This window comes from Ambystoma mexicanum, chromosome 14, assembly GCF_040938575.1.
Source record: "Ambystoma mexicanum isolate Mex_15411 chromosome 14, UKY_AmexF1_1, whole genome shotgun sequence".
Classification (NCBI taxonomy): domain Eukaryota; kingdom Metazoa; phylum Chordata; class Amphibia; order Caudata; family Ambystomatidae; genus Ambystoma; species Ambystoma mexicanum.
In genome coordinates, this window is record NC_090940.1 from 108,179,925 (window position 1) to 108,206,216 (window position 26,292).

A 26,292-nucleotide genomic window follows, 5' to 3' on the forward strand; every position below is an offset into this window, starting at 1 on the left:
ATTGTTTTTAAAACCCTTGCCCTCACGCATAAATGCCTTCATGCACTGGCATCACCCTACCTGGTCCAATGAATAGCTAAGTCCACCTCAACCAGGCCCACCAGGACTGCCTACGCCAACAGAATCTCCTTGCCTAAAACCCGAAGAGTGCGTGCAGGCGATATGAGTTTCCCCTCTCTCATGGCATCTCACTGGAATTCTCTACCACCACATGTCAGGCTCATTGACTCACACTTTGCCTTCCGAAAAGCAATAAAAACCTTGCTATTTGTATGACTCCGGAACAACCTGCACCTGGCACCCCATGGTTAGCTTGACCCCTAAGCCTGTTGCGACCCTGGGGCCTGCTGTCTCCTGTTTTTGCCCCCTGATAACTGTATGCAAATTCTATTAATGTCTTGTAACTAAGAAATTTGGGCAGCTTTTTGTAACCCTTAATCAAGCTCACGTTCATTATCCTGTGACAGCGCCTCAATGCCCCCAGGCTGCAGTGCGCTATACAAACCCAGATAAATTAATAAAATAAATAATTAATAGACACACGTACAGGCCCTAAAACGCAGACCTGAATTAAAAGTACCTACTAGAGCATAAAAGGGATGTCCCTGGATAGTAACTTGTGCGCGTTCGGAGAAGGAGGTTGTGCCAGGAGTTTGCAGTGAGTTTTCACTTCATGAAGGAGGCTGTTAAAGGAGTCTGGATAGAAACATTAGGAGATGAAAGAAGGGGCAGATATCAGGAGGTTGTAGGAGGAGGAGGAGATCAGGAGTTGGTAGGAGCAGGGCTGGACTGGCCTACATGGTACTCTGGAGATTTCCCGGTGGGCCTCTGCACCCTGGGCCTCTTCTGTTTTTTTCATTTTCACATTTTACCATAGGAAAAGGGTTGGGCTTGCTTAAAATGTGTAATATGGGGCCATTTTGAACATTATTTAAAGGGCATCTTTTGGTTCCCAGTCTACCCATGGGTAGGAGGAAGATATCAGTAGGTTGTAGGACGAGATCAGGAGGTGGTAGGATTAAGACATCAGTAGGAGGTTGGGATATGGGGAGAAAGCAAAGGGTTATAAAGATGGTAGCTAGCGATAACAGGAAGAGAGGTTACCCTTAGGCCAAGGCAGGTGGTAGGTGTGAACTTGATCAGAAGGGGCTAAACACACAGTGCGAGGAGGAACAATGAACTGGCATGTTTCAATGAGGAGCTTGAGTTGAGACAAGGTAGAGGGTATAAATACGTGCCCTAAGAAAAGGAAGCGGTAAAGTCATCTTACGTTCCTCTCTGAAAATAGAGACAAGCAATCCCAGTTGGTCCTATCATCAGGTGAAAGAAACTCCACCTGCAAATGCAACTTGTAGCAGAGACACAGCAATGGCTACAGGACCTGCACAGAGATTGGAGGTGGTCATATCTCGCCATCAACTGGAAACAAGTCGGAGAACTCTCTGAGAGAGGGAGAGAACACTAGAAACTGTGGCTGACGGGGAGGTGTCCTATAGTCTTGTGACCCATATATGGAAACCTCAGAGTGTGCAAACCTTTTCTTGTTGTTAAACCAGAACTTTGGAGGGGGAGAGGGAGAGGAAGAGGGAGAGGAAGAGTGAGAGAGAGAGAGAGAGAGAGAGAGAGAGAAAGAGGAAGAGAGAGAGAGAGAGAGAGAGAGAGAGAGAGAGAGAGAGAGAGAGAGAGAGATCTGTGTTTCATTAGATTCCCACAGAACAGGGAAGGAGACACTATCCTGACCATTCCAGCGAATACGCAGTCCCGTTGGTGTTGGTGACTATTAATCATTCGGAGTAAGCAGTTTGAAGGATTTTTGAGAACTTGGTTTCATGCAAAGCAATTGTTAAGAATTAAAGTTCTTCAGCATTTGCACCACACTTGGGGCCTCATCACGAGTTTGGCAGTAACGCTATTACCGCTGCATTTAAGGGTCCGCCAAGTTACGGGCTTGGCAGATTTTCCCCCAGCTGTGATCTGGGGGCAAATCTGCCGTGATTTTGCCAATTGGGCCCAATGGAGAATGGGAAATTCCCGAATGGGCCCAATGGGGAATGGGGACTTACTGTTCCGCCAAACATGTGATCCGGCGCTAATAGCGCCAGGGGGTTTTGCGGTAGGGCTAATAGAGCCGGCGTTAGCACCCAACTCGTGATAAGGCCCTTGGTCTAGTTTATTGAACAATATTCATGATTTGACAGCATGTTGTCTATTCTGGAGATGAGGAGTTATGTTGTAAACACACCACATTGAGTACACAGGCCCGTTCTCTATTCTGTAGACAGTCCTCGATGTACAGTGTGTATATCAAGGTGCCAAACGCTTTCAAGTGACCCCGGCCGTTCTTTTCCCAGCACCAAACAAATGCGAGCTGAACTGTATTCCCAAGGGAGAAAACTTCTACTACCGACACAAGATGGCTGTGGTGGATGGAACTCAGTGTGAGCCAGGCAGAAGGGACGTCTGCGTAGAAGGAGTCTGCAAGGTAAATTACCACAAATGCCTCACTGATGCTTGGAGCGTGTAATATGTGATTGGTGACAGGATACTTTAAAAACCTATAGGTCTCTCTCCCAAATTAGGAAGTAGCTTTTTTTTTATATAGAGGGAACACAGCTCTTTAATCCTATTTGGTTATATTTCTTCAGGAGACATAGGTCCTTATTGCAAGTCATTTTTAGAATACAGTCTAATTATGAATTCGGATTGTATGGCAAATTAACGGCATGGGACGCACAGGAAGTTATTCATATTTACCCCATACAGTACTTTCTGTGTACCATTGGCTGTCAATATCCCATGCGATCCCATCCCACAATTAGGTAGTGTTTTAAAAGGAAGTGGTATTTAAAAAACTGCATTTTGTTTACTCTGGCCACCATATCAGTGAGCACAGTAAGTAGGCCTTATCCACCCAGCTATTTTGTGAATGCCATGTGCAACAGCTCTCCTAAAAAAGACACAGGGTGTGTACATGCAAGCAGCATGTAATTCACAAAAGTGTCAAGTGGGCAACTTGTGCGTAGGATCCGCAGATGCAGCCACGTGGCTCTGTGGGAGATGGACCTCCGCTAATCACTTATTCTCTCATCTTCCGACCTCTTCCCTTTTCAGTGCACCTGTACTTTCTTTTGCAATTTCTGTAATTGTTTATGCAGTCATTTATTTTCTGTCCAAGAGTGTACCCTGCAGTGTGGTCTGATAATAACTGGATCTTTCCCTGTGCTCTCGAGCAGTTGTACCAAAATGTTGGTGATTTATAAAACTTCAAAATAAACCAATAAAGAAAGCCGCTGATTGGTAATTATAAAGTGGGCGTGGCTAAGAAGAGACTATGCAAATGAGGGCAGGACCTATATTTGGAGTCAGGACTAGGCAGAGCATGCTCATTCACAAAAAAGAAACGAACAACTGCCTCCTTTATACCCTCGCCACCCCACTGCCCCCTGTTACTGCCTGGTCTAAGTTAGAGTTGGAACTGGTGCCAATGTGCTAGTTTTTATTACATCACTATTTTCTGAACGTGTTTCTCTTCCCCCGGAGTTTAGCAGCACTGTTTCCACTGCATGCACCATTTCTGTATTTTCATTATGCCTTATAAAAAGATTGTCATCAACCACAGATGTGAGGAGCCCAAAACCCCACCCACCTTTCCAAACGAATCGCCCAACCCACCCCATCTTCATTCTGCCCTCTGGACCAATCTATATGATTTGTAAATACTGGCCTCAGCTTCAAGGGTCACAAACTTTTATGTCACCCAGTCCCTGGTCTATGTTCCCACTGTTACCCCTTCAGCAGCTGGTATATGCACATCGAACAATGCTCTTACTTGAAGTCACCTTATTCTAGGGCTGTGACGCTGTCATCACTCTCTGGGATTGCCTACTTTGTACATTTTGTTTGAAATGACACCCAGTTCTTCAATAAATACAAATTACTTTTTGATTGCGCACTGCTCGGCATGAGCAAGTTCTGACTCCTCATACATATGTGCGCGCGGCTGTAGGCACACATTGTGGCAACCAGGTCTTGCTCCTGTCCTTAGATTTTTTTGTGAATTACGACCATTGCCCACTGGTACATAATAAAATACTAGAAGACCTGGAGTAGTGGCTGGGTCAGTGGCTTTGGAATCTGCAGGCGTGGATTATAATCCACACAGCTGCACTTGACTAACAAGAATTTAATTCTGGACACTTTCTGTGATCGCCTTGTTCATTGTAAATGCGTGTGAAATACAAATTCATGAAACTTCTGGACAGGACGCTGTTTAGTATTGCCACAATTACATGTCACATGTCCCCAGGGCAACCAGGTATTTGGAATCTGGTTTTAACCACACCCCACACACCATCTGTTTCATGCAGGGCACCTCATGCTGGAGATGCTCCTGTTCTGTTCTTTTAATGGTAGTGGTAAATCGCTCTGCTGTGCCACGCAGATAGGGCACACTGTTTGAAAGTACTAAAATAAATCACAAGTAATTACCAACTTTCAAATTTCTTGCTGTCTCTTTTTGAAAAGGTCTTCAACTGCTACTTTTCAGGTTTGAAGAAACTGCCCTTCCCCGGGCTTTACCACGGTGGTCTTCTCACCTGCCTGCAACAACCACCAATGCCAGACTGGCAGCCCTAGGAGACTCTCCCATCCCATTTATAGTCCACCCAGGACTTCTACTGTAACCTGGCCACATCCACTCCTGCCCTAATTCAGCGCCATAGCCAGCGATTTCAAATGTGTGCACATCTTTCATCCAAGACTGAGTTCCCACTACTACGTTTAATGGTCCTGAAACAATGGTCCATCTAGGTTTACGGAGAGGCTGTTCCTCATGGAATCTACAATGGGGGTTCTGCTTGTCCTCAGAGTGCATTACCCTGCTTATTGACTGTCAGCCTTTAAACACCCTTGCCATGTGGCGTAAGTAAAATGGCTCAGGTGGTAAGCACCTGCTGCAGAGAGCTGAGTGCACATACTAAGCCCTTAATCTTTCCACGATCTCCACGATCAACAAAACAAGAATCATTTGGCGTCATTACGAGTTTGGCGGGCGTCCGCCGAACTTGTAACAACGCTCTGCTCGGTGCCACCGGGACATTACAAGTCCCGGCAGACCAGGATGTCAGGCAGCGGAAAGTGTAAGTACCCATTCTCGTGGAGTCCAAAAGAACTCCACGGGAATGGGAACTCGGAAGCACCATTGCTAACGGTGCTGGTGCTTCCGTGAAAACCGTGCCTGCAGGGGCCAGTGCCGCCGGCAGGTCAGACCTGCCAGGAGCAACAGCCCCTGCAGGCATACTTGGAGTCTGGCGGTCCGGATAGGGTACTGGTACGCTGCTACCGGCACTCTTATTTCCAGACCATCAGGCTTATAATGAGGCCCATTGTGTTGGTGCCTGAGTGGTAAATACTATTCAATATTAATATCACTATCGCTGTCTTTCACTTTCCTCAGCTTACATCTTGGAACTATTTCCCTTAATACAACATTTACTCTCTCAGAGTTAACCCTTCACCATCGACTCATCTGCCTCTCTAACACAAGGTCTACAACTTGCATCCCTCCAGATGTTTTGGACTACGACTCCCATGATCCCTCGCCTTTGATTAAACTGGCTGCGGCTGAGGGAGTTGTAGCAATTGCCTCTGCATCTTGTAGTCCAAAACATCAGGAAATCCCTCAACCTCTCACTTGGAGGGTCCACTGTGCTCTGGGGTCCCTTAATGGGTTCTTTACCAGCTAGAACTCCACATCACTGGCTTTGTTATGTGTGCAACACGGGTGCGATTACAAGCCGTAAGTGTACCCTGGTTTTGTTTTTGCTGCCTCCATATACTATAGTTATGTAGTTATGTCTATTGCCTTCAAATTGTACACTCTCTCCCAACCACTTCTGTGGTGTTGGTCGGTGCCCACCAAAAGCTATAGTCGATGCCCAACTTCCAAAAAATATGATTTCTTTCAATATATAAACGTTGGTCAAGGGCAGTTGTTCTCTCCAGCAGGATTATATAGTAACCTGCGCTAATAGAAAACCTTCTAAATTCAGAAAAAGACTTCAGTTTAAAGGACGTTTGGTTGTTTATAATGCAAAACGTTAAAGACTGACATTTGGTAGTTAGGTTTAAAAATGCAACCAAAACTTGCTTCAGGGCTATGCACTGCTCATGAGATCACACATGACCTCACATTTCCATCTTGTTAACCCAGATTACTGTAGAACCATAAAAGAGAACCACACCTTTCTTCAACTAGCTTTTTGTTTTAATACATTTTATTTAATTATATACTTTAAGCAGGTAGCCTTATCTGAACTACCTGTGGCCATGCCCGGGCCTCAATGTCTCTACGTAAAGTGCCCACCGGGAATGGCCTTCAGCTAGTCCCTGGGCATAGTCACCGTGGCTGCAGTGTCTGCTGCAGCTGGCCTGTGGCCATGTCCTGGGGCCAGTACTTCTGGTGGGATTGCTAGCCTGAGATGACTGAAGTATAGTCCACCTGGCGCTGTTCCTGGGGCCTGGAGGAATGGCATGCCCTTCACCCAATACCTCAGGCTGCAGTACTCTGCAGGTACCATACCAGGATGCATTTCCCCTACTTGCAAGTCCTGTGAGGCATTGCTATGCCCAAGCATAATAATATACCACTGTTTTGTTATGCATGTTTGGAATGAAGTTTGGGAATAAGAAGTCAGTCTAACTTTATACTACAGAATTTCTTACTTTGAGTCTGTGTTCTAATTAGCAGAACTGTGTGCTGATCAGCAGAAGATGGCCCCCGGGGTGAAGCACTCGTTAATGCTCCACTGCAGCCTCATAGCTTTCAAAGGCATACAATGGGAGCTGGGTGGTATAGAGAAATAGTCTGAGGCACAGTTGCACTCACATCTGGAAGGCTAGTCGGGATGGGGTGGTGTATGTGACATTTTATATGGTATTTGTCAAGATAAAATGCAAGCAACACTTATCCAACTTTCACTCTCGGCTGTCCTATTTCAACACCTCCTAGACCACTTCTATTTTTTTCTGTTTGCCCAATCACATTTTGAAACACTCTCGTTGTATGATATTTTCCCTGTGTTCTCCTTTCTCACCTGCTCCCTGTTGCACCCATTGGTCGCCTAACAGACTGTAGGATGTGACAGCATGCTGGATTCGTCAAAGAAAGAGGACAAGTGCTTGGAATGTGGAGGGGACGGAAGCCGCTGTTACGAAGTTAAGGGAACCTTTGACACTGCTGTCCTTTCCAAAGGTAAGTTTATATTCTGTATCTGTTTTTTGTATGTCTCCGAGTTGGTGGAGACACCACAACATCTTGATGGAACAGTGCAGAATCAACTAACCCCTGTGTATACTGAGAGTCTTCTTACATATAATGCTCACCGCTTGTGCCTTGGGGCCATCCAGAACATGGACTTGATCTTAAGAGCAAAAAGAGAAGTGAGTGGGCACCACGAGGTAAAAATATTATAAAAATAATAGTTAATGTGAAAGTGGTGACAATACGTCTAGTTCACAATTATGTTCAAAAGTAGCTGGCTGTGATAAGTCTGGAGACATCCTGACTCAAAATTACATAAAAAGCTGGAGACTGAGTAAAAATACTTGGTCACACAGCCGCTCTCCGTTTTACCCAACGTGGGCAAGGAATTATTTAAAGTTGAAGAAAGTTCAATCAACTATCAAAAGTAGTACACTTGTTCCAAATAAAAGAGTCCGTTGTTGTTTTAACAAAAGTAATGATTTATCCATAGAAACTCAAAATTGGGCTATCACTAATACATTCTTAGTGAGGAAGCAGTTGCCACAACTCATAAGTAGTTCAGACTTAATATGCGTATGCATTTCAGAAAACCAACAACAAACGTTTCTTTTTCCTGAATTACTTGCCACACCATCAAGGTAAACACAGTATATACATATTTCTCTCTGCTCACACAATCTATACGCGGATAATCCACTCATTGTGCTTTTTTCATTTTTCCATTTTCTCCTTTGATATATCACCCTTGGAAATTTCGACTGATTGGTATGTGTTATATTTTATTTTTATGACAATGATGTGTGTTCTGTTTTCTTTTTGCTCAATATTATGATGATACTAATTTGCAAATGTTACTTACCTGTAATTTATCAGACTTGCTCTGAAGAAGGAAATCATTTTCCGAAATGCATAGGCATATTAAGTCTGAACTACTTATGAGTTGTGGTAACTGCTTCCTCACTAAGAATGTTAGCATCTTTAACCAGACATGTGCTGTAGTAACGGCAGATTACGGATCTCTGCTAAACCTGAATTGACCAACCTATTAGTGAATTTGATTAGGTCAGTGAAGAAATAGAAAACAGGTTGGGGGCACCTGTATCAGATGATAGGGCCATCTAATGGTAGCACTTGCAAAGTAGCACAATAATTGCTGTGTGTGACGCACATGTTTAATAGCATATCATGGGTTGGTCCGCTTCTTCTGGAAGCGTCTAGCATGTGCCGATTTTCATTTCACACCCATTTCACATACTCTCCATGGGAAGTGGCCCATTGTTCTGCTCATGTTAATCTATAATTCCTTTTACCTCTTCATTCCAGCATCAAAATAGTCCTCCATTCACAGAGTAGATGTGGGAGACAGGTGTAGGAGGCTTGAGGAATTGCAGTGTAGAAACTGACCTGATGTAACCATGGAACCAGTGGAGTTGTAGTGGAACTTCTACAGGTAGTAGAGATGTTCTGTGTATGTGGTCCTCTGGCTCTAGCAAGGCTCCAGACATGCCCTTAGGTCACAAAAGTGCTCAAACTGGGGTAACTCTGATTTAGGTGGGATCTAAGACTAGCGTATATTCATATTTTCATTAATTGAGATTTAAAGAGGAGTTACATGTTGATATATTCTCGCCATCATTCTAAGATTCCTAAATGCATTCCGGTGATAATCCGAGATGCTTTAAAAGAAAGATTTGTCAGAACCCCCAGACTGTTTCAGAGAGAATATGTGACAAGCGAGCCAGAGGTGATTGTTTCTCAAACTAGTACTTTGAGGGGTGGAAGCTACATTTTGGTGTTTGTTTTGGTAGTAACCTTCCAGAAAATTGTTTTCTTTAGCTAATTAACACACTGCAGCTTTTTGTAAATCAATGCCTATTTCTACCAAAGAAGAAGCGCTTTGGAGACCTGTCTTTTCCCTGGACGATCCGCATAGGTTGCCAACAAAGATGGCTGATCTTCAGCAGATGGCGGGACGGAGATGCAGCCTTTGTGTTCTCATTTACTGTTGTATGGGTGTTCTTCTCTCTATTATTCCTGCCAAGTGAAATGTACACAACAGTTGGTGTCACCTCACGTAGTCACATATAAAGAGTAGCCCCAACACAAAGGCGTCCCCAGTAGCATCCTCGCATCCTCGATTCCTGCTTTAGTCCAAGATTCCTACCGATTCTCATTCAAAAGCCTCACCTACCAGATTGCACCCACATTGTCTACATCTGGATACAACACAATTAACGTGTGCCTACGTCAGGAGTTTAACACCTGCATCCCAGACACTCCCCTGTCTGCAGCAGGCAGCTGGACCCTAAGGGGCCATTACATTTCAATGAAAGGAGTTCTATTAATTCCCCTCTCCTAGTACTGAACAGCTCTGACCTTTGTGAGTGTCTAAAAGGCAACTTCACCCACAGGTTATTATTTCTAATATGTTATAATCTTTTTCGATTTCTGCTGTAAAAGAAATAGGCGCTCTGTTCCTTTTCCACATCTTTATCTATCCTCATCTTTTTACAGGTTCCTTGGTTTACTTGGGGTTTATACACTGTCTTCCTTAAATCTTTTCATTAAGTTGCTGCTTTCTCTAGCGCTACACTGGTAAGGCTCCTTCAATTTCTACTACTCGCTTCCTTCTGTGTCTCGCTCCCTGCTCTCTGGTCCGTTGGCATGATAGCCGGGCTTGCTTTCCATTTGCTACTTTGCAGTGTTTTTGACTGTAGTCAAAGTTTTATGTTTTGTTTCTACAAGACCTTGATGCAACCTTAATGACCATGGGGAACCTGGCATGCTCAGCAACTATTTTGTGTAATGCCTTTGACTGGTTCTTGGCTCTTTCTTTGATGGTCTTTCCACAATGTATGTCTCCTGCAGGGTACAATCAGATCTTCATCATCCCAGTGGGCGCCACAAACATCCATATTAAGGAAGTCAGTCCAACGAGGAATTTTCTAGGTAAAATTTACCTTTTTAAAAATAAATTGCACTGCATCGTCTGTGTCATTGTTTTCTGCCTTTCTCCAGTATAGCAATACACAGAACAGGCCTAGCCGGAAGAGCTCACAACTGTATACACCTGTGGATCCCTTTGCACCCCAAATGATCAAAGAGCTTGCTCCTACCACCTGCTCCCACTGTACCGCCCTCTTTAATAGCTCTCTATCAAATGGAATCTTCCCATCCTACTAGAAGATATCCACTGTCATACCCACCTTGAAAAAAATGACTGCTGAACCTAACAATCCTTGTTTATACAGACCTGACTCTCTTCTGTCACAGCAGTCTAAAATTCCCAAGCGAGTTGCCTTTAACCACCTTGTCAACTAGCTTGAATTGAAACACTATGCAATCCCCTCCAATCTGGGCTTTGCAGGATACACTGCACAGAATCACATTTCACCCGTGTTTTCAACTTTCTTATCACTGCTCACTAGTCCAGCATCTCCCAGTCCCTCATTCCACTTGATCTCACTCGTCTTCGATGCAATGGATCATCCTTCCATCCTCCAAACTCTGTCCTCCCTAGACTTCAAGGAGGCCATAATCAACTGGGTGGCGTCAGGCGTCATATCAATCAGATAGTTTCTTTGCCATCACCTACAACACCAACACCTCCTCCCCAGACTCCTCCGCATGAACATCCCCCAACAATCAGTCCAGGGTCAACTAATCTTCACTATATATACCTCCTCCATGGGTTCTCATTTGGCCTCTCCTACCTCCTCTTTGCCAGTTACACCCAGATATTCTTCTCTTTCTCCTCCTTTTTCATTGCCATCTCAGATTGGAGCGAGAAATACATAATGTGCCATTTTAATGTGGGTTTACGTGTGGGCATCAGATACATTTATCAGAAGTTCCACCTTTACTCACTAATGTTAAATGTGCACTTAAGAATGGATACCCTCTATATCATTCTTGTTGATATGAAGATCTCTTTTCACTTTGTAGAGGGGTGTCCTTTTGAGGGCACTGGGAAGCGTGGTTTGGACTCCATGCTACTTTCAGAAATGGGAGGCCACATTTGCAAACAGGCACAGTCTTAGAAAATAGACAAACATACAAAGCCCTTGAGTAATCAACTTGGCTTGGTGAGGTCTTTGGACCAGCATATATGGAGTCAATCTCCATCCAAACAGAAGTGGAGGTGAAGACATGTGAGTGAATTTGACTTCGTTTCAGAACTTCCGTAGCAATAAAATGCAAACCCACTAACGTGCCTGTGCTAAGAGTTTTTGGGCCCGAGATGTCACCATTCCCCTTTGTATCCTTACTGTCTCTTACAAGTTGTTCCTTTCTGACTCACGGTTCTTGAATTCAAAAATGTTATTTTTCATAATAACAAATAAAAACATAATATAGCGTTAATCTATTAAATATGCACACAGTCAACCAAAGTCAGAAAATATTAAGTAATACATCATGAACACATTCTGAATAACAAATAGAAGAGAAAGAATAGAGGTGTATGAGGGGGTGTGGGGGGGAGGAGAAGAACAAGAAGAAAGGAAAAAGAAAGAAAGCATTGAAGCCAATGACTGAAAATTACGGTTCTAAATATGAAAAACATCTACAATTATGTATGTCTAACATTTGAGCCATCAGAGTTCATTACCTTATGCACATTGATTAATGTAAGGCCTGATTTTTTATCCATTTATTTATTATCAAAATGTGATTTGATATTTGTTTCATTCTGGATAGTAAAAAATTCCTTTGAAAAAATAAATCTTGACACTGACAATGCTGCCTTGGTAAGCAGCAATTGTGACCTCCTGTGAATTTTCACAAATAGCTCAAAGGGACATGCGTCTTTATTGTTGGTCGCTGTGTTTTTAACCAGCATCCCATTCCGAGCTGGCAAAACGAGAACGACACTCCAGTTTTTGTATTATTTGGTGCTTATGCTCATGAGTAGCAGGCAGGGGAAATAGCACCTTCATATGGTTTTATTGATTCAAATCTCTCATTGGGATTCCGTTTTCGCCCCTGCACGGCCCAGCGCATACGCCTCACTCATTCCCTTGCCCCCTCCTATTTCATCCCTGTGCTTAGCAACTTCCTCAAAAAGAACCTTTGTCTCTTTTTTTTGTCCAACTTAATCTTCCCCTATCGCCTCCCTGCCAGACTGTCTGTCTGCTCTCTGTCAGAAGATGTTGTTACTCACTGATCATTGCGACTCAAATAATGCCCTGCTCGTGGACATGTCTATCACCTAGATGTGTGTAACTCGGTTACATGTCTTTATAACGACTAATTTTATAACGGATGCACATATAATGAAAATATTATAACGACAAAACATACCAAATTTTCTTTTATCTTTTTTTTCCCACCCCTAAAAACCCACCCCAACCGTTTGCCCACAAGATTTAATCCTTTACCCCACTCCCACATACATTTTGTTATGCTTTTCGTTATAAGAATTTTGTTGTTATATGTGTATTCTACATAGATTTTCGTTATAAAGACTGCACACCGTGTAGCTCCTGTTTTCCAGCCCTGGTCCAAGCCAAGAGTGTGCGCCTCCCCTATGCCAGGCCAGGAATGGTCCCTGCAGGAAGCAACCACCCTTACTGCTGAAGCTAGCTGGACAGCGACAGGCTCTACAATAAACCTATACAAATTCACCACTGAACTTTGTAAATTCGGACAAAAGGACAATTACTTCTATGTGTACGGCTATCAAATATATCCCGTTTGGTAAGGATCCCAAAAGGACATCAAGCTCCCAATGAACTGTGTACATGCATAAAAAGGTGGCGTACTGAAAGTTCAAAATCAGTTTCACCAATTAATGTTTATTTTGCCACCGTATCAATATAGGGGTCAACACGTGAAATAAAACTTGCTTCATCTTCAAACAAATAAATGAAATGAGTAATCAAACAACTAAGTTCAGGGGACAGAACCACTGAAAAATAGGAAGTAAAAGGAGAGAAGCCCAATGGGGGACTCAAAGTATTGAGAAGACTTAAGAGGGAAAGCAGCGAAAAAAGAGATTGGTCTACATCATCAAAACAGAAGATAAGGAGATCTGTTTGCCAAAACCAAGTAATCAATTAAAAGTCCAAACGATTACGTTGGAAACGGAATTGTTTGACATAACTTCATCTACATGAGTAACATAACCACATTATTTCATCATTTGGTAATTATTCTGTTTGCAACTTTATTTGTTCACAATAATCCAATTGAATATAAAATATGTGTAGTAAATAAGGCCAAAAGATCTGCCAGAAATAAATTAATGCACCACTAAGCACTATTCTGGTTATTTCCACGCTAGGGTCTGCCTACTTGTGTGAACTATCCCCAATTGATGGATGGACCCATTGAATACATTGGGGGTCCCGCACATGTACACGTTACGGCGGTCGACAGGCAATGGTCGTGGATGCCTTCCTCATTGAGGGGCTCTACACCTGCAAATATAATTGCTGTTAACAGGAGATGTGCTACACCCTGAGTCCTTACCTTACTCCACTTGGACACAGGCACCAACGTGGATTGATTTGGGATCCAACTGGGACCCCTCTTTATTTACAAAAACACAAACTTTCTTATCAACATTTCCACCACTTTATAGTTCACCTGGTGTGAATTATTTCTATAGGGGTCAGCCCCATCAGCCCATCTGTCTCTAGAGGAGTCAGAGGGGACCCATAGGGTGGACCTGATGGAACAGACCACCTGGCACCCCCCACTGTGAGGGGGGGGGGCAGAGGATGGCATTGGTGGGTGGTCCCACCCCTTAGGCAGCCTCTGGCAGGCCACAACTTCTCCTACCTGCCTTATGCGTGGGTACACCTTCTTTCTCTATCTCCTCCCCTTTATCTAAACCGTACTCCATGCTAATCCCCCTACCTGCACTATATATACATGGCTATACAAATCTATACTTATAATCTATACAACTACCATCCTGCATAGATATAAATATAACTTTATTATATTTATACATTTAAACATGCAATGACAAATAGAACATATTACATAGGGTTGACTGCTGCAGACAGCCGCTACCCCTTTCCAGTACCTATAGTGCTGTCTATTGGTGTTTGAAGTCGGCTCTGGATAAAATAGGGGCTGTTCCCCACCCTGACTGATCTTCTATGATGTCCCCGCCCATCAGCCCCATGTACTCACACACTCTGTCTTCTGGGCGGCTCCATGCCCTGGTGTCTGCCCATGATCACCTCCTTGGCCATATGGCCTGCTGTTATCTTCAGGGCGGTCCTGTGCACTAGGGGCCTCCCTCCCTCGATCAACGCCACAGCCCCGGCACCATTTTTTCCTCAGGCAGTGTCCCTGTTACTCTGGGTACCCTGCTATCATCAACCGTAGTACCCGCAGCGCTGGTTTCAGCCTTGCAGCCCCCACTCCTTGACGTTGGAGTGATGCAGGGGGGCGCAGGCCACGCACTTGTTAGGGCTCCTGCCGGCATGCCAGAGCCCACATCTTCACTCAGACGACTAGGGCGCGGGCAGCCCAGGACTTTTCTTCATCTTGGCAGGTCCGACAGCCCAGAGCTTATCTTCACTGCTCCACCAGAGCGGGTGGCTTATTTCTGTGGCTTCCTCCAACTTCACCTCCTGGTCCACCCTGGTGTATGCAGTGTGGGAGGACTGATGTTCAGGGCCCTCCTCAGCTGGCCAAGGCACGGCTGTCAGGGGGCGCGCAGCATGGACTGGGTGGATCTTCGCCCAGGACCGCACCTTGCATGCATTTTGCGGCCTATAAGGATGGGCCTTTCTGGTCTGGCCTGAGCCAAGGGCGGGCCAACAGCCCCTCACAGCCCCGTGGGTGCCTAGGTTGATCCAGGCACGCAGCCTAAGCCCACGATAATGATCAATTCACTGTCTCTCCTCCTTTGCCCCCCTCCCCTCTCTTCAACCGTTTTCTTGTAGACCTTTCTCTCCTGCCCAGCCCACTTAAAGGGCAAGGCAGTTCTGTGTTCTGTTCATTGTTTTTTTCCATTTCCTCCTTCAACCTTCCATCCAGCCCTATGTGAAGCTCTCTGCAAAGGGATTGTTCCAGCTGCAGTGTTATTCTGAAGTGCAAAATTTCCATTAGAAGCCTTGGCTTTCTTAAGTAAAAATGCAAAATAGTAACTCAAAAAAAGTAAAATCTCCACTCATATACATAGCAAATGAAATGCAACTTTACTGAGCATATCATTAAGTATTATAATTTATGATACTTAATTATTTTATAATGGATTATGGTGATGTACATCTGTATACCTAGGCAGTACTATTGCTTTAGGTACATCAAAATTCATTACATTTGCTACGTAACAGGATCATAACTTAAGCATCTCTTCAGAGCTCAAGGGTTCTTTAGCCAGCTTGTAACTTAGCCTGTTTCACTAGTTGTCTGATTTGTTTACAGCCATCAAAAACGTCAGAGGGGAGTATTACCTGAACGGACACTGGACGATAGAATTTGGCCGAGCTCTATACATTGCAAGTACAGTTTTTCATTACTATCGAGGTTCTGAAGGAGACCTGGCTCCGGAGCTGTTGCATGCGAGGGGCCCCACGACGGAACCCTTGGCCATTGAGGTGAGAGTCTTCCTAATAATTGCATCTTTGTGTCTCCCTTCACATTTGCATCTGCATTGTTAACTTATTTCCATTCTGGTTCTATTTGAAGAGATCTTACTCCAAGTCCAACCTCTAGTCTATTGAAATTCCCTTTTGCAGGGTGCTAAACAAAAATTGCACCGCACCAAAACAGTATTCTGTAGTACAAATAGGGGCGTGATAAAATGGAGGAAGAGAATTTGTGTGGCGTGTGAGTATTAGTGCATCGGACAACAACCAACTGTTTAATGCAATCCTGTTTTTTTACAATGACTAATACAACATTTAAATAACATCTACTGAAATATATTGCATGTCACTTTTCTCATAGATGTGAACCATATTTTCTAGGTTGAAAAGTCAGTCCTGGTAGAGTTAGAGAAAAGTCAATACCACTGCACAATAAATGAGCTTCATTACAGTGGCTGTCTGATGTACTCTGCTGTCATTCATTTTAATTGATGGAAAACATTTTTGGGATAATGTTGGTCAGTAACCGGCAATCTGGTGGGAATGTCAATTTGCCATTTGCTCTTTTAATCCCTCAATCCCAGATAATGTCTCTTTCCACCATTCTGCATTGGTGGTTTTTATTCATTCAATGTATGTCGAAACAAAAGCATCTATTTGTATAATTTTGTTGAATCTTCTTTGCATCTGCTTTTGCAAGGGTGGTTTGCTCGTCAGATAATATGCCCAGTCCAATTGCACCAGGAACAACTCTTGAAACATCAATGTCTTAGCTGGGAGTTTGGGAGTTTAGCTCACCATCTGATGAGTACATGATCCAGGCTAATGAACCAATGGATAATGGCTGGCACATTGCTCAGCAGATCAGGAAAGACACTTGTAGAGGTTACATTGTGGATCACCATTGCGTAGAGCCCCTGCATCTGGGATATCCCCCAACCTTTGAATAATGTTTCTGTAATTCTCAGGCATAGAGGACATGTTTGTTTACAAGTCTAACATTAATGCAATTAGGGTGCAAAATTTGCACTCGCTGCCATTGGCTGGTGATATTTGACTCTTGCCGAGTAAGAAATGGTGTGCTGTGCGTGTGTATAGAATTGAGGTGGCAGGTGACTCATTTATGGCTGGCTAGTAACTTTCAACTTACATTTCTGCCCCCTGATGGTTGTTAGCGACAGAAGAGGATGCTAATTGATTTGAAAATAATTGAAATGAAAACCAATTAAATGCATATGGAATACACATCAGAAACCAATAATATGTATAATGCTACATTCTGGGTTCCTCCTTGTTTGTATGCGCGTTAAGAACCGCTGATGTCTTTTTCCTCAGTTAATGGATCTCAATTTCTCAGTCTTTGAAACATTAAGGGGCGAGTCAACCTTGACAGGAATCAGACCTGTGTCCTGAAGGCTGAACACAAATGTCTGGCACGAGTGCTTCACTCGTTGATCTACCTTGCTGAATTAATTTTGAACACATGACTGAGAAAATGATCTGACACTATCTACAATTTACAAAAGTGAACTTGGATGATTTTTGAGACATGAATAATCATTTCAGTAGCTTTTATCATAATTACTTCATTTAAAAATAGCTCCCAGCAGTCTACAACAATTTGAGGCTCTGAATCATCTGATGATACTTGGATTGAATAGGAAAACCTGCTATGAATTAGTGAGGGAACAAAGAACATATCAAATGCTATGTCAAATCCATGTGTAATTGCTTATATTTGGCTATGGGGCGATGTCATGCTCTCTTTCATCATGGGGGGACGTGAAAAGTCGTGCAATTCTGGATTGGTTGGAAAAGGACAAGAGTAGAGCACTATCTCTCTAATTGAATACTTTTGCTATAAGAGGCGAGGCAATGTGTGTGTGCTTGGGCACTAGATCTGTAGCTTCCCATATTTGATCTCCTCTGCTCTAAAGTTTGCTTTTTACTGTCAATTTTTCTTTCAACTCTATAGGAGCACCAACCAAGTTCACTCCCTCAGTCATAGCACATTGTCACTGCACTGTTTCCCACCCTCCCTGTTTGTCTAACTTTAGGGTCTAATCATAAGGTTTCCCAAGTTCTATCGTAGTCGGTCGTCATCCAGTCTGGCTTTGTATTTCTGCATTTTTTCTAATTTGGGCACTGCCTCCAGCCACATGTGAAATGTTGGGTGGGACACTAACTTGCATGTCCAACGGCATTGCATGTGCAAATGTTTCTGGGTTGGACATGTCAGAAGTGTCCTGCCTAGCATGAGGGCTGCAGTTGAAGTGCAAGGGTCCACAACATGTTTACTTTAAGGTGTAAATACCATAGCCAGATTGATTGCACTTTGTGGCAGCTGTGCAGAACGTGAGTCTAGTGCTAGGTCATCATTGTAAGCACCTTTTCCGGCATGTCTTGTACCTTTGGTCATTGCTGCTCATCTATGAGCTTTATTGTTCATCTTATATTTGGACCGGCACACAGGGTACATGCCAGCTGTTCTGATTTGCTCAAAGTTTTCTAGCAATTTCTCTCAATTGTTCCTGGTGCAATTGGCAAGGGAAAGGCAAAGAAACAAGACTTTTAATTAGGAGTCACAGAGGGAGTACCACAGAACACTTGAGACAGAAGAATGTGTTCAATACCTATATTCTTCTTAAGGCGAAGGATACGATGAATGCCTACAGGATATGGGGAAACACTCTATGGTAACGGTGTCAACTCACACCTAGTGCAAAGTCCCTCAGCTTCACCATCAATTGAGACCTCTCCTTTAAAGCACACTTCACCTAGAAGAGGCAAACGGCATGGAACCAGCTTTCAACCCGGTGCCGAAACACACCCTTTATTCCCGCCTCAGACTTCAGATCCTTCTTAAAGGTCCTAGTGCTCTCCCACCTGGATTGTGGCACGACACTGGGGACAGGTGCTCCAACCACTTCTTTAACTCCTCTGAAAGCTGTCCAGATCGATTCAGCATGCCTCATAACAGGACTGGAGAAATTTAACCACATCTCCCCACTCTCAAGGAACTACACCAGTTACCCCTCCAAGCTCCCATCTCCTTCAAGACTGCCTGCATCACCCACAGAGCTCTAATGTCAAAGACGCCATCATATGTAGCTGAAAAGATCACCATTTCAGGAGGTCAAGGCAACACCAGGAGCTAAGCTATCAGTAGACTGAAACCAAAGACGTGCAAGAAGGAGAATGACAGAAAACATGCATTCTCCTTCCATGCTCCCATGTTCTGGAACAACCTTCCTGCTAACATCAGGCTGTCTGTGTTCCTCCTGTGATTCAGGAAAGATCTGAAGACCCTGCTCTTCAAGAAACACTTCACTGACAAATAAGGGCCACAGGCAGACAAGAAGAACCCCTGCCCGCTATGTTCTACTCACCTTAGTTGTTCAGCGTTCCTTTGCTATGTAGCTATCTTTACGCTATATAAACCACCTACATATAAACATATGCATACATATCAGTGTTTTTTTTAATGAGTCATTCCTTTGCAATGAGGATAAATGCAATAGTGTGAACCTAGCAGGGTGCACACTTATGGATGTGTTCAATATACCTCAAGCCTAGCCAAAAAGCAATAGAGCATTCTATCCATATGGCAGGATATTTAATACAGGGGTACATAATCGTGGGGGAGTACAACTGGTGGGGCGCACTTGCGGTTTAATTGTGATGTGAAAGAATTTAATGACAAAACTGATGGCAGAAGCGAAAGGCACACTTAAAAAAACAAAATACGGAAAGCACGGTGAGCAGCTAGACACAAATCCATATAAATCTGTATTTCAGCTCATTAGTCAAGAGCGGAACCAGGGCGTGGAGTATGAGTACTACCTACCGCAGCAAGGAGCAAGCGCAGGATACCAGTGGAGCTACGGTTCATGGACCGAGTGCAGCGCAGAGTGTGGTGGAGGTAAGTGCCTGCTGATCTCACAGAGAATCACAGACTGTGCTGCAAATTGTTGCTTGATATCAGTTTGCTTTTCTGCATATCCAGTTTTTAAATCAATATGAAAGATGGAGCCAGCATATCTATACAGATTCATGGGTAGCTCACCTCCTATCTTTCTCAGGGCTTCCTTCTTTCCCACACAAGGGAGCGGAAGCAGCGGCTCACATTTAGATATCTTGGCAACAGATGAGGAGGGGTGTAAAGAAAGACAGATTGACTGAAAGGACAGATTTTCCTTTGTGCTGCTTTTTTATCCTCATTCTGAGAGACTCCCATCATCTATGCTGGTGCTTGGCTTTTCCTGTCAATTTTTGGGAAAGTAAAGCAACTTTGTATCCCACTTGCCCTTTATCCGGTTGTGACTACGATTTTTGGGGGGAAAATACTGGTAAGTCTGTCAGTACAGGGTGACCCTATCCTCCATTTGAACTTTTTTGAATTGCTCTACTCCCAGCAGTAGTGCACGGGGGAGCCGATTCCCCATTTTCTTTTACCATAAGTGGATTGTTTCCTTAGACCTTTTGCACCAATGCAGGCTGGTAGCGTATAGCATTCTTTTAATAGTCAGGTAGCCATTTTTCTTGACTAAAATGGCTTCCTCTTTGGTCAAGCCCAGTTTCTGCGAGCCACTGGTCTTCTTGGACCTCTTCCTCCATCCAGGGTAGGAAATGTCCATATATGGTAATGCTTCTTCACATGCTCTGTCCAAAGCACAGGAGTGGCGGCTGAGTCCTTGGAACTGAGGAGTTGTCCGTGCGGTCTAGTTTGTTTCAGGATGGCCCCTGACGCACTGTATGTTAGCAACTCATTCTGAAATAGGAGATGGAAAGTCACAGACACTCCATCTCAACAGGTATCCTTTTTCTGTATCAACGTTAACCTTTGGAATTCTATTCGTTTCCTCCCTATCTCTATCTTCTGCTGAACTCTGTTCTTCGGAGCTTCCAGTTGTGCCTTGCGCACTTCTCTTTGTACTCTGTTACTGTTTCTCCATCCCATTGTGCTACGCGCAACTCTCTGTGAGCTCTGCTGCGGTTTTCTCCATCCTATTGTGCCTTGTGCACATCTCCGTGATCTCTGCTGCTTTTCGCTATGCCACCTGCAGAACGGAGCACTCTCCATGCCCAGCCACTGTAGCCTTCTAAAACCTAGCCACTTACCTAACCATAGGACGAAGCCTTCCTTCTTCAGAAGTTCCGGTTTACCGTAACATCACAAGAGTTTTTTCTGGAAATCCTTTTTCCTTCGTCTGGGCCTTGCCACTAGTTTTCCCTTGCCCCCCTGTTATCAAGAAGATCAGGAGAAGGAATCAAGGCGCTTGGTTGCACTTTTGTTCAACATGCTGCAAACATGGCATCTGCTTCAACTCCAGATGGTAGGTGGGCCTTAATTTCTCACATGAGGACCAGTAAGGGTGCTTACGATTGAATGGCCACCCAGAGTTAGAATTATTCACTGTCCCTGATAGATGGGCTAGTATAACTAGGGGGATTTTGGAGACATTTTTCAGCGACCATTGGTACCTGGATTCTGTAACACGACAGGCCATAGAGTGAAGCTGCATTTGTGATAAGTACTGCCAAAGCCAATTCCCCTAAGGTGAATCCCTGTCCTCTTTTGACCAGGGAAGCCACAGTGGCAATGACTCCCTTGAACTGGTGAAAACAACCAGTTGACGGTTCTGCACCTTGTTGAACGTCCTCAGGAAGCTCCTACACACAGTGAGCCTGTACCTGGTCTGCCTCATTTCGAATGAAGACTCTTCTGTGCCTGCACACGGTGGAGCCTACAGTGTTGTGCAACTTCATCAAAGGAATTTGGCTTCATAGCTCTGATGATGTTGCTGTACACCAGAAGAGGGGCCTTGCTGGAGCGGAAGTCTTTTTTCCTCCTTCATATTTGCCTGCAGACCCTTGCTGGGTCGCCATGACTGCTTCTTATCATGCCCATTCCTTGTTGTTGGTGCGCTGAAGCAATGGTCCTTCATCCATGGAAAGTTAGAAGTACAGCTCTTGGTGGTGTCCTGAAGCGTGAGGTTGCAGATGCTATTGGCTCACTGCACCCATCTATAAAACAAAACCCCTTCTGCACCTGAGACCTATGGACCCCAATGGCGAACCAAAAGTTAAGCAATGTGTACACAACTACCTAGTCTTAGCTGGGAACATTGGATTTCTTGGCCAGCATTTGAAGGCGGGGGGCTACAAATCTTTATTTTGATCCACTGTGTCCCAATTGAATCCTAAAAGACATAATGTTCCCCTTAGCAGTCACTCTTGACTTACCTTTGCTGGTGCAACCTGGGTATAGGAATCTTGCATAGGATCCCCTTAAATTCTTAAGTTTGGGGTCTGCCCACTTCCTCTACTTCATAGAATCTTAAGTATCAAATTACAGAGTTTGATGTTATAACTGCACTTGCCTATTTACTTTATCTATTTTTGCCTATCGGAGAACATTCCTATAACCAAATGACTTTTTTACCATTGACATTGTTTGGACACTTGTTCATGCCTTGTGCATGACTTGTGACATCATTTGGTGAGCTTGCATTGGTTTGTCCTAGGTCTTTCTAAGACTCTTAATATTGTTACTAACTCATTTCTAACCCACTTTCAAATCACAACAGTATATATATTGTGCAACAATTTTAACTACTGTTTGATATTTAAAGTGTGGGTGGTGTTCATTTTGGAACCTGTTTATGAATACATTCTAATTTGTCTCCCCAATGACATTTTTGGGCCAAGTGTTCAAAGCTTAGGAAGACATTTTCTAAGTCTTCCCTTTCTCTATATGGCTGTAAGATCCCGTGAGGGAGAATGTGAGTTTGTTGGACTGCCACTACCCTGGCAATACCGTCCTGGTACCTTGCCTCTGCTTCAACTTGGTGGGTTATGAGACATTGCAGCAGAGCCTCCAAGGTACCCATGATTTTAACTGGACCTGGTCTTTGGTAGGGTCCTTTACTTTGAGGTGGATCTACTCTGTTTGTGGTTTCTGCAAATAGGAATTCAGAAGAAGAAAATGTTGGTGGTCTGAAAAAAAAATGTGCTCTTCAAACGTACGAGTGAATTCTTTGGTATCTAAAGGTCTACAGAATTCTATCCCCAGTGTCCCACTAGTACTTAAGGGCTTTCTTCAGAATCTTGTTCGGAGCTCCTGGACAAAACAGGGATTGATACAGGTTTGGAGGAAGATATTTGAGGAGTTTTTTTTAGACTTGGTTTTATACCTAAACTCCCTATTGGCAGGAGGTTTTTATTAGGTCTAATAAGAACGAGCTACATCAGCTAGAGACCTTACCTTAAAAATGAGTTTTTGCTGGGAAATGGGGTCTTTAAACTTTGCAAGAAGTAACTGTTTAATTGTATAAATGGATTCTGTTGGAGAGAATTAACTGTATTCCTTTGCCTTGTAGCTCCTTTATATTTCTTAACATTGGGAAGAGAAGAGGACGCACCTTGGTGCACCATCCCCAGGGGAACTATTGTACTGTGGACGCACCACCCTGGCCCCATGAGAAAGGTCTCCCCCCAGGGAAGAAGGACAACATCCTCAGATTCATCACAATACAAGCAAAAAACATGCAATCCCAAACTTTAAACATTTAAATAAATTAGACAATTTTGTACACTATATTTACATATATGTGGATCTCTGTGGCACCACATTGAGGTATACCCATTACCACAGTCCATTAATTCCTCCACAACAACTCAAAATCACATTGCAAAGTGTAGAGAAATGCGTGTAAATCTTACCAGTTGACACCAGTTGTGTGTAAATCTTACCAACTGACATAGGGGACCGGAGGGGAATACAGCCCAGGAACTGCAAAGAGTGTCTAGGGTTATATTTAGGAAGGTGTCTAGGGGTGGATGGAAAGGAGTACAGGGAGTGGGGGGAGATGCTGGGGGCCGGGAAAGAATGCAAGTAATTTGAAAGGGAGACGGGCGCGCCAGCTATCATTCTAAAACAATAGCTTTGTAACTGTGTATGCCTGCACACCACCCCCGCCCCTGCTGGAAATGGTAATTACGCCGCCATCGCCCGATAATACTGGAGAAATAATGCTGGTACTACTGTTTCCACCACCATACTGACTGGTATTCCTGCCACTAGATACACCGGTAATTACCACCACTTTTACCGTATACCTGCAAATGCGTAATGAGCACCATGAGCTTTTTGAGTTCAGTGAAGGGCAATGTAGAAAAAGATTGCATATAATATACATAGTTGTGTATCAAGATACATAGGAAACCCGCCAAATTAATTGCTAATAACCTTTGACTCGTACAAAGGATTTGGCTGAAATTATGCAAACAAAATTGTACTTACGCAGCACCCCCCGAATTTTGGGAAAGCTACATAAAAAATAAAGAAGTTATTAATAAAATAAAAAAATTGCAGCTTCGGCCTTGTCCCCATTAATTTTCCCATAGAGCGAAAAGTCACATTTTTGCACAGTGAAAACCGCTGGACGGATAGGACCAGGTAAGAAACAACTTGGGCATGAAGCATTGACTCGAGTTCCATGGCGGACGAGGGGGGGTCTGGGATTATTGCACCCAGTAGCTTTGCTAAACACTTGATGGAGAATTAGTTGCCGAAGGCCATGGGTAGTGGCCCGGTAGTGTTTTAAAACATAGAGTGGGCTGTGCTGACAAGCCAGGGCTGAAGTCCCAAAGACATGTATAGTGGCCGCCTAGTGAATGTTAAAGAAACATATTGGGGGAACAAATACAGTGGAGACGGCCGAAGGGCATGGCTATTGGCTTCGTAGTGTTGTAAAATATACAGTGGCTATGGTCGACGGCCCTGCTCACTGGCTAGCGCCATAGGCCCTGACTAATGGGCCCAAAAGAGAGGGGAATCATGTGCAGTGGCTACGGCCAAAGGCCATGGCTAGTGGCCCAGTTGTATTTTAAAATAAAGAGCTCCGGCTAGTGGGCGCGAACGAATGTAAGGTTGCCACAGTCGAGGGCCGTAGCCACCTAGTGGGTGTAAAAAAAACAGAATCAAGAAACATACAGTGAACACGGCTGAAGGCCATTGCTAGTGGCTTGGTAGTGTCGTAAAATATACAGTGGGCACGACCCTGGCTAGTGGGCCCGAAAGACATAGTGGGTGTAAAAAAACATATTGAGGGAACATATGCAGTGGACACAGCCGGTTCAACCGGGGAGCAGTCATCCAATTAAGGTGGCGTTCTCACAAGGTAGAAATAAGCTTGGAAACGGTAATATGGAAACTCTTTCTGGACCGCCAGATTCCGAGAATGCCCGCAGGGGACAATGCCGCAGTCATGGTTTTCACAGAAGCACTGTTGGCAACGGTGCTGGTGCTTCCGTGTCCCCATTCCCATGGAGTCCTGTAGTTCCCGCGCCTGACATCTCGGGCCACCGGAACTTGTAATGTCCCGGTGGCACCGGAATATCAGGTGGCGGTACGGCTGTTACGGGGTTGCCGGAAACCCACCGCCTGCTGGTGGGTTTTACGGCAACCCCGTAATGAGGCCCATACTCCTACGCCCCGTCCCCTTTCCTCCATACTGTATGGCCGTACCTCGCTAGGGATGGGAGACAGAACCTTTTTCACCTGAAAAATCATCTTCCCCTTTAAATTTAGATGCGTGCAGGGGCACAGCCCTGGGAGCATGCGCAACCCTGACTCCGCCCACTGGTGCCACTTCTCAGTCCTCTTTTCCGCAATGTCAGGAACGGACAGCTTTCACCAGTGCTTCTGGGTTAGGCCTACGGCCTAGTAATTCCACGCGCTCTTCACTGGAGAAGTATTCTTGTATTCTTTTTTTCTTTTATATTATTAGGTACTGCTTTGTCCTCTGGCGCCATGCTCCTCCCCGGCGCATGTCTACCACTGCAGGCTTCAGCAGGTGCCCAGCCTCCCAGGGTCCCTTCCCAACGTCCGCCCCCACGCCCTCTGCCTCTTTTGCCTTCACCCAGACCACAGCTAGGACGACTGTACCGCATGCAACACCTTGATTCACCACACACTCAAGAACCGACTAGCCAGGTGGCTGGAGATCTTCGGAAGATCGCCTTCAGATGACCTCAAAGCGTTTGTGAAGCAGAATATCAGGTCCAAGGTAGGTGCCCTGTTCTCCTCCGCACCCCGCAAGGGCGACTCCTTTCCAAGGAAGCACCCAAGCGGGAGGGACCTATCAGGTCCCAACACCACTGAGGCTGCTGCAGCTACCGACCACTGGGTACTGGCTGAAGTTATCACGCTACGCCCTACTTCTAGAACGGGAATCCCACTTCAAAAGGATGTCGTAGCATTTGCCAAAAAAGGTTGGCTCAAGCCACACTCTACCCAGCCTACCAATAGGTGTTTCGATGCTAAGTACAGGCAAACGGAAGGGGACCCCCTCTTATTGTCGGCACACCCCCAACCACATTCCTCTGTGATAGCGGCAATTTCACTATACTTCAAGCCACAATCTTCTTCTGCAACTTCGGCCTTGGCACTCCTGGGCAAGGAGGTAAAGA

General features: G+C 44.5%; 1 protein-coding gene across 4 annotated transcripts in view; it reads left to right on the forward strand.

Annotated features, from left to right (window-relative positions):
- The window catches only part of PAPLN (papilin, proteoglycan like sulfated glycoprotein), a 1,044,076-nt gene that overhangs the window by 652,870 nt on the left and 364,914 nt on the right, over positions 1 to 26,292 (forward strand). For all 4 annotated transcript variants that reach the window (XM_069638639.1, XM_069638640.1, XM_069638642.1 and 1 more), the window contains exons 6-10: positions 2,352 to 2,482; positions 7,129 to 7,252; positions 10,133 to 10,213; positions 15,653 to 15,825; positions 19,615 to 19,738. In XM_069638639.1, the coding sequence (XP_069494740.1) occupies positions 2,352 to 2,482; positions 7,129 to 7,252; positions 10,133 to 10,213; positions 15,653 to 15,825; positions 19,615 to 19,738 (633 nt within the window). The remainder of the gene's footprint in view (positions 1 to 2,351; positions 2,483 to 7,128; positions 7,253 to 10,132; positions 10,214 to 15,652; positions 15,826 to 19,614; positions 19,739 to 26,292) is intronic.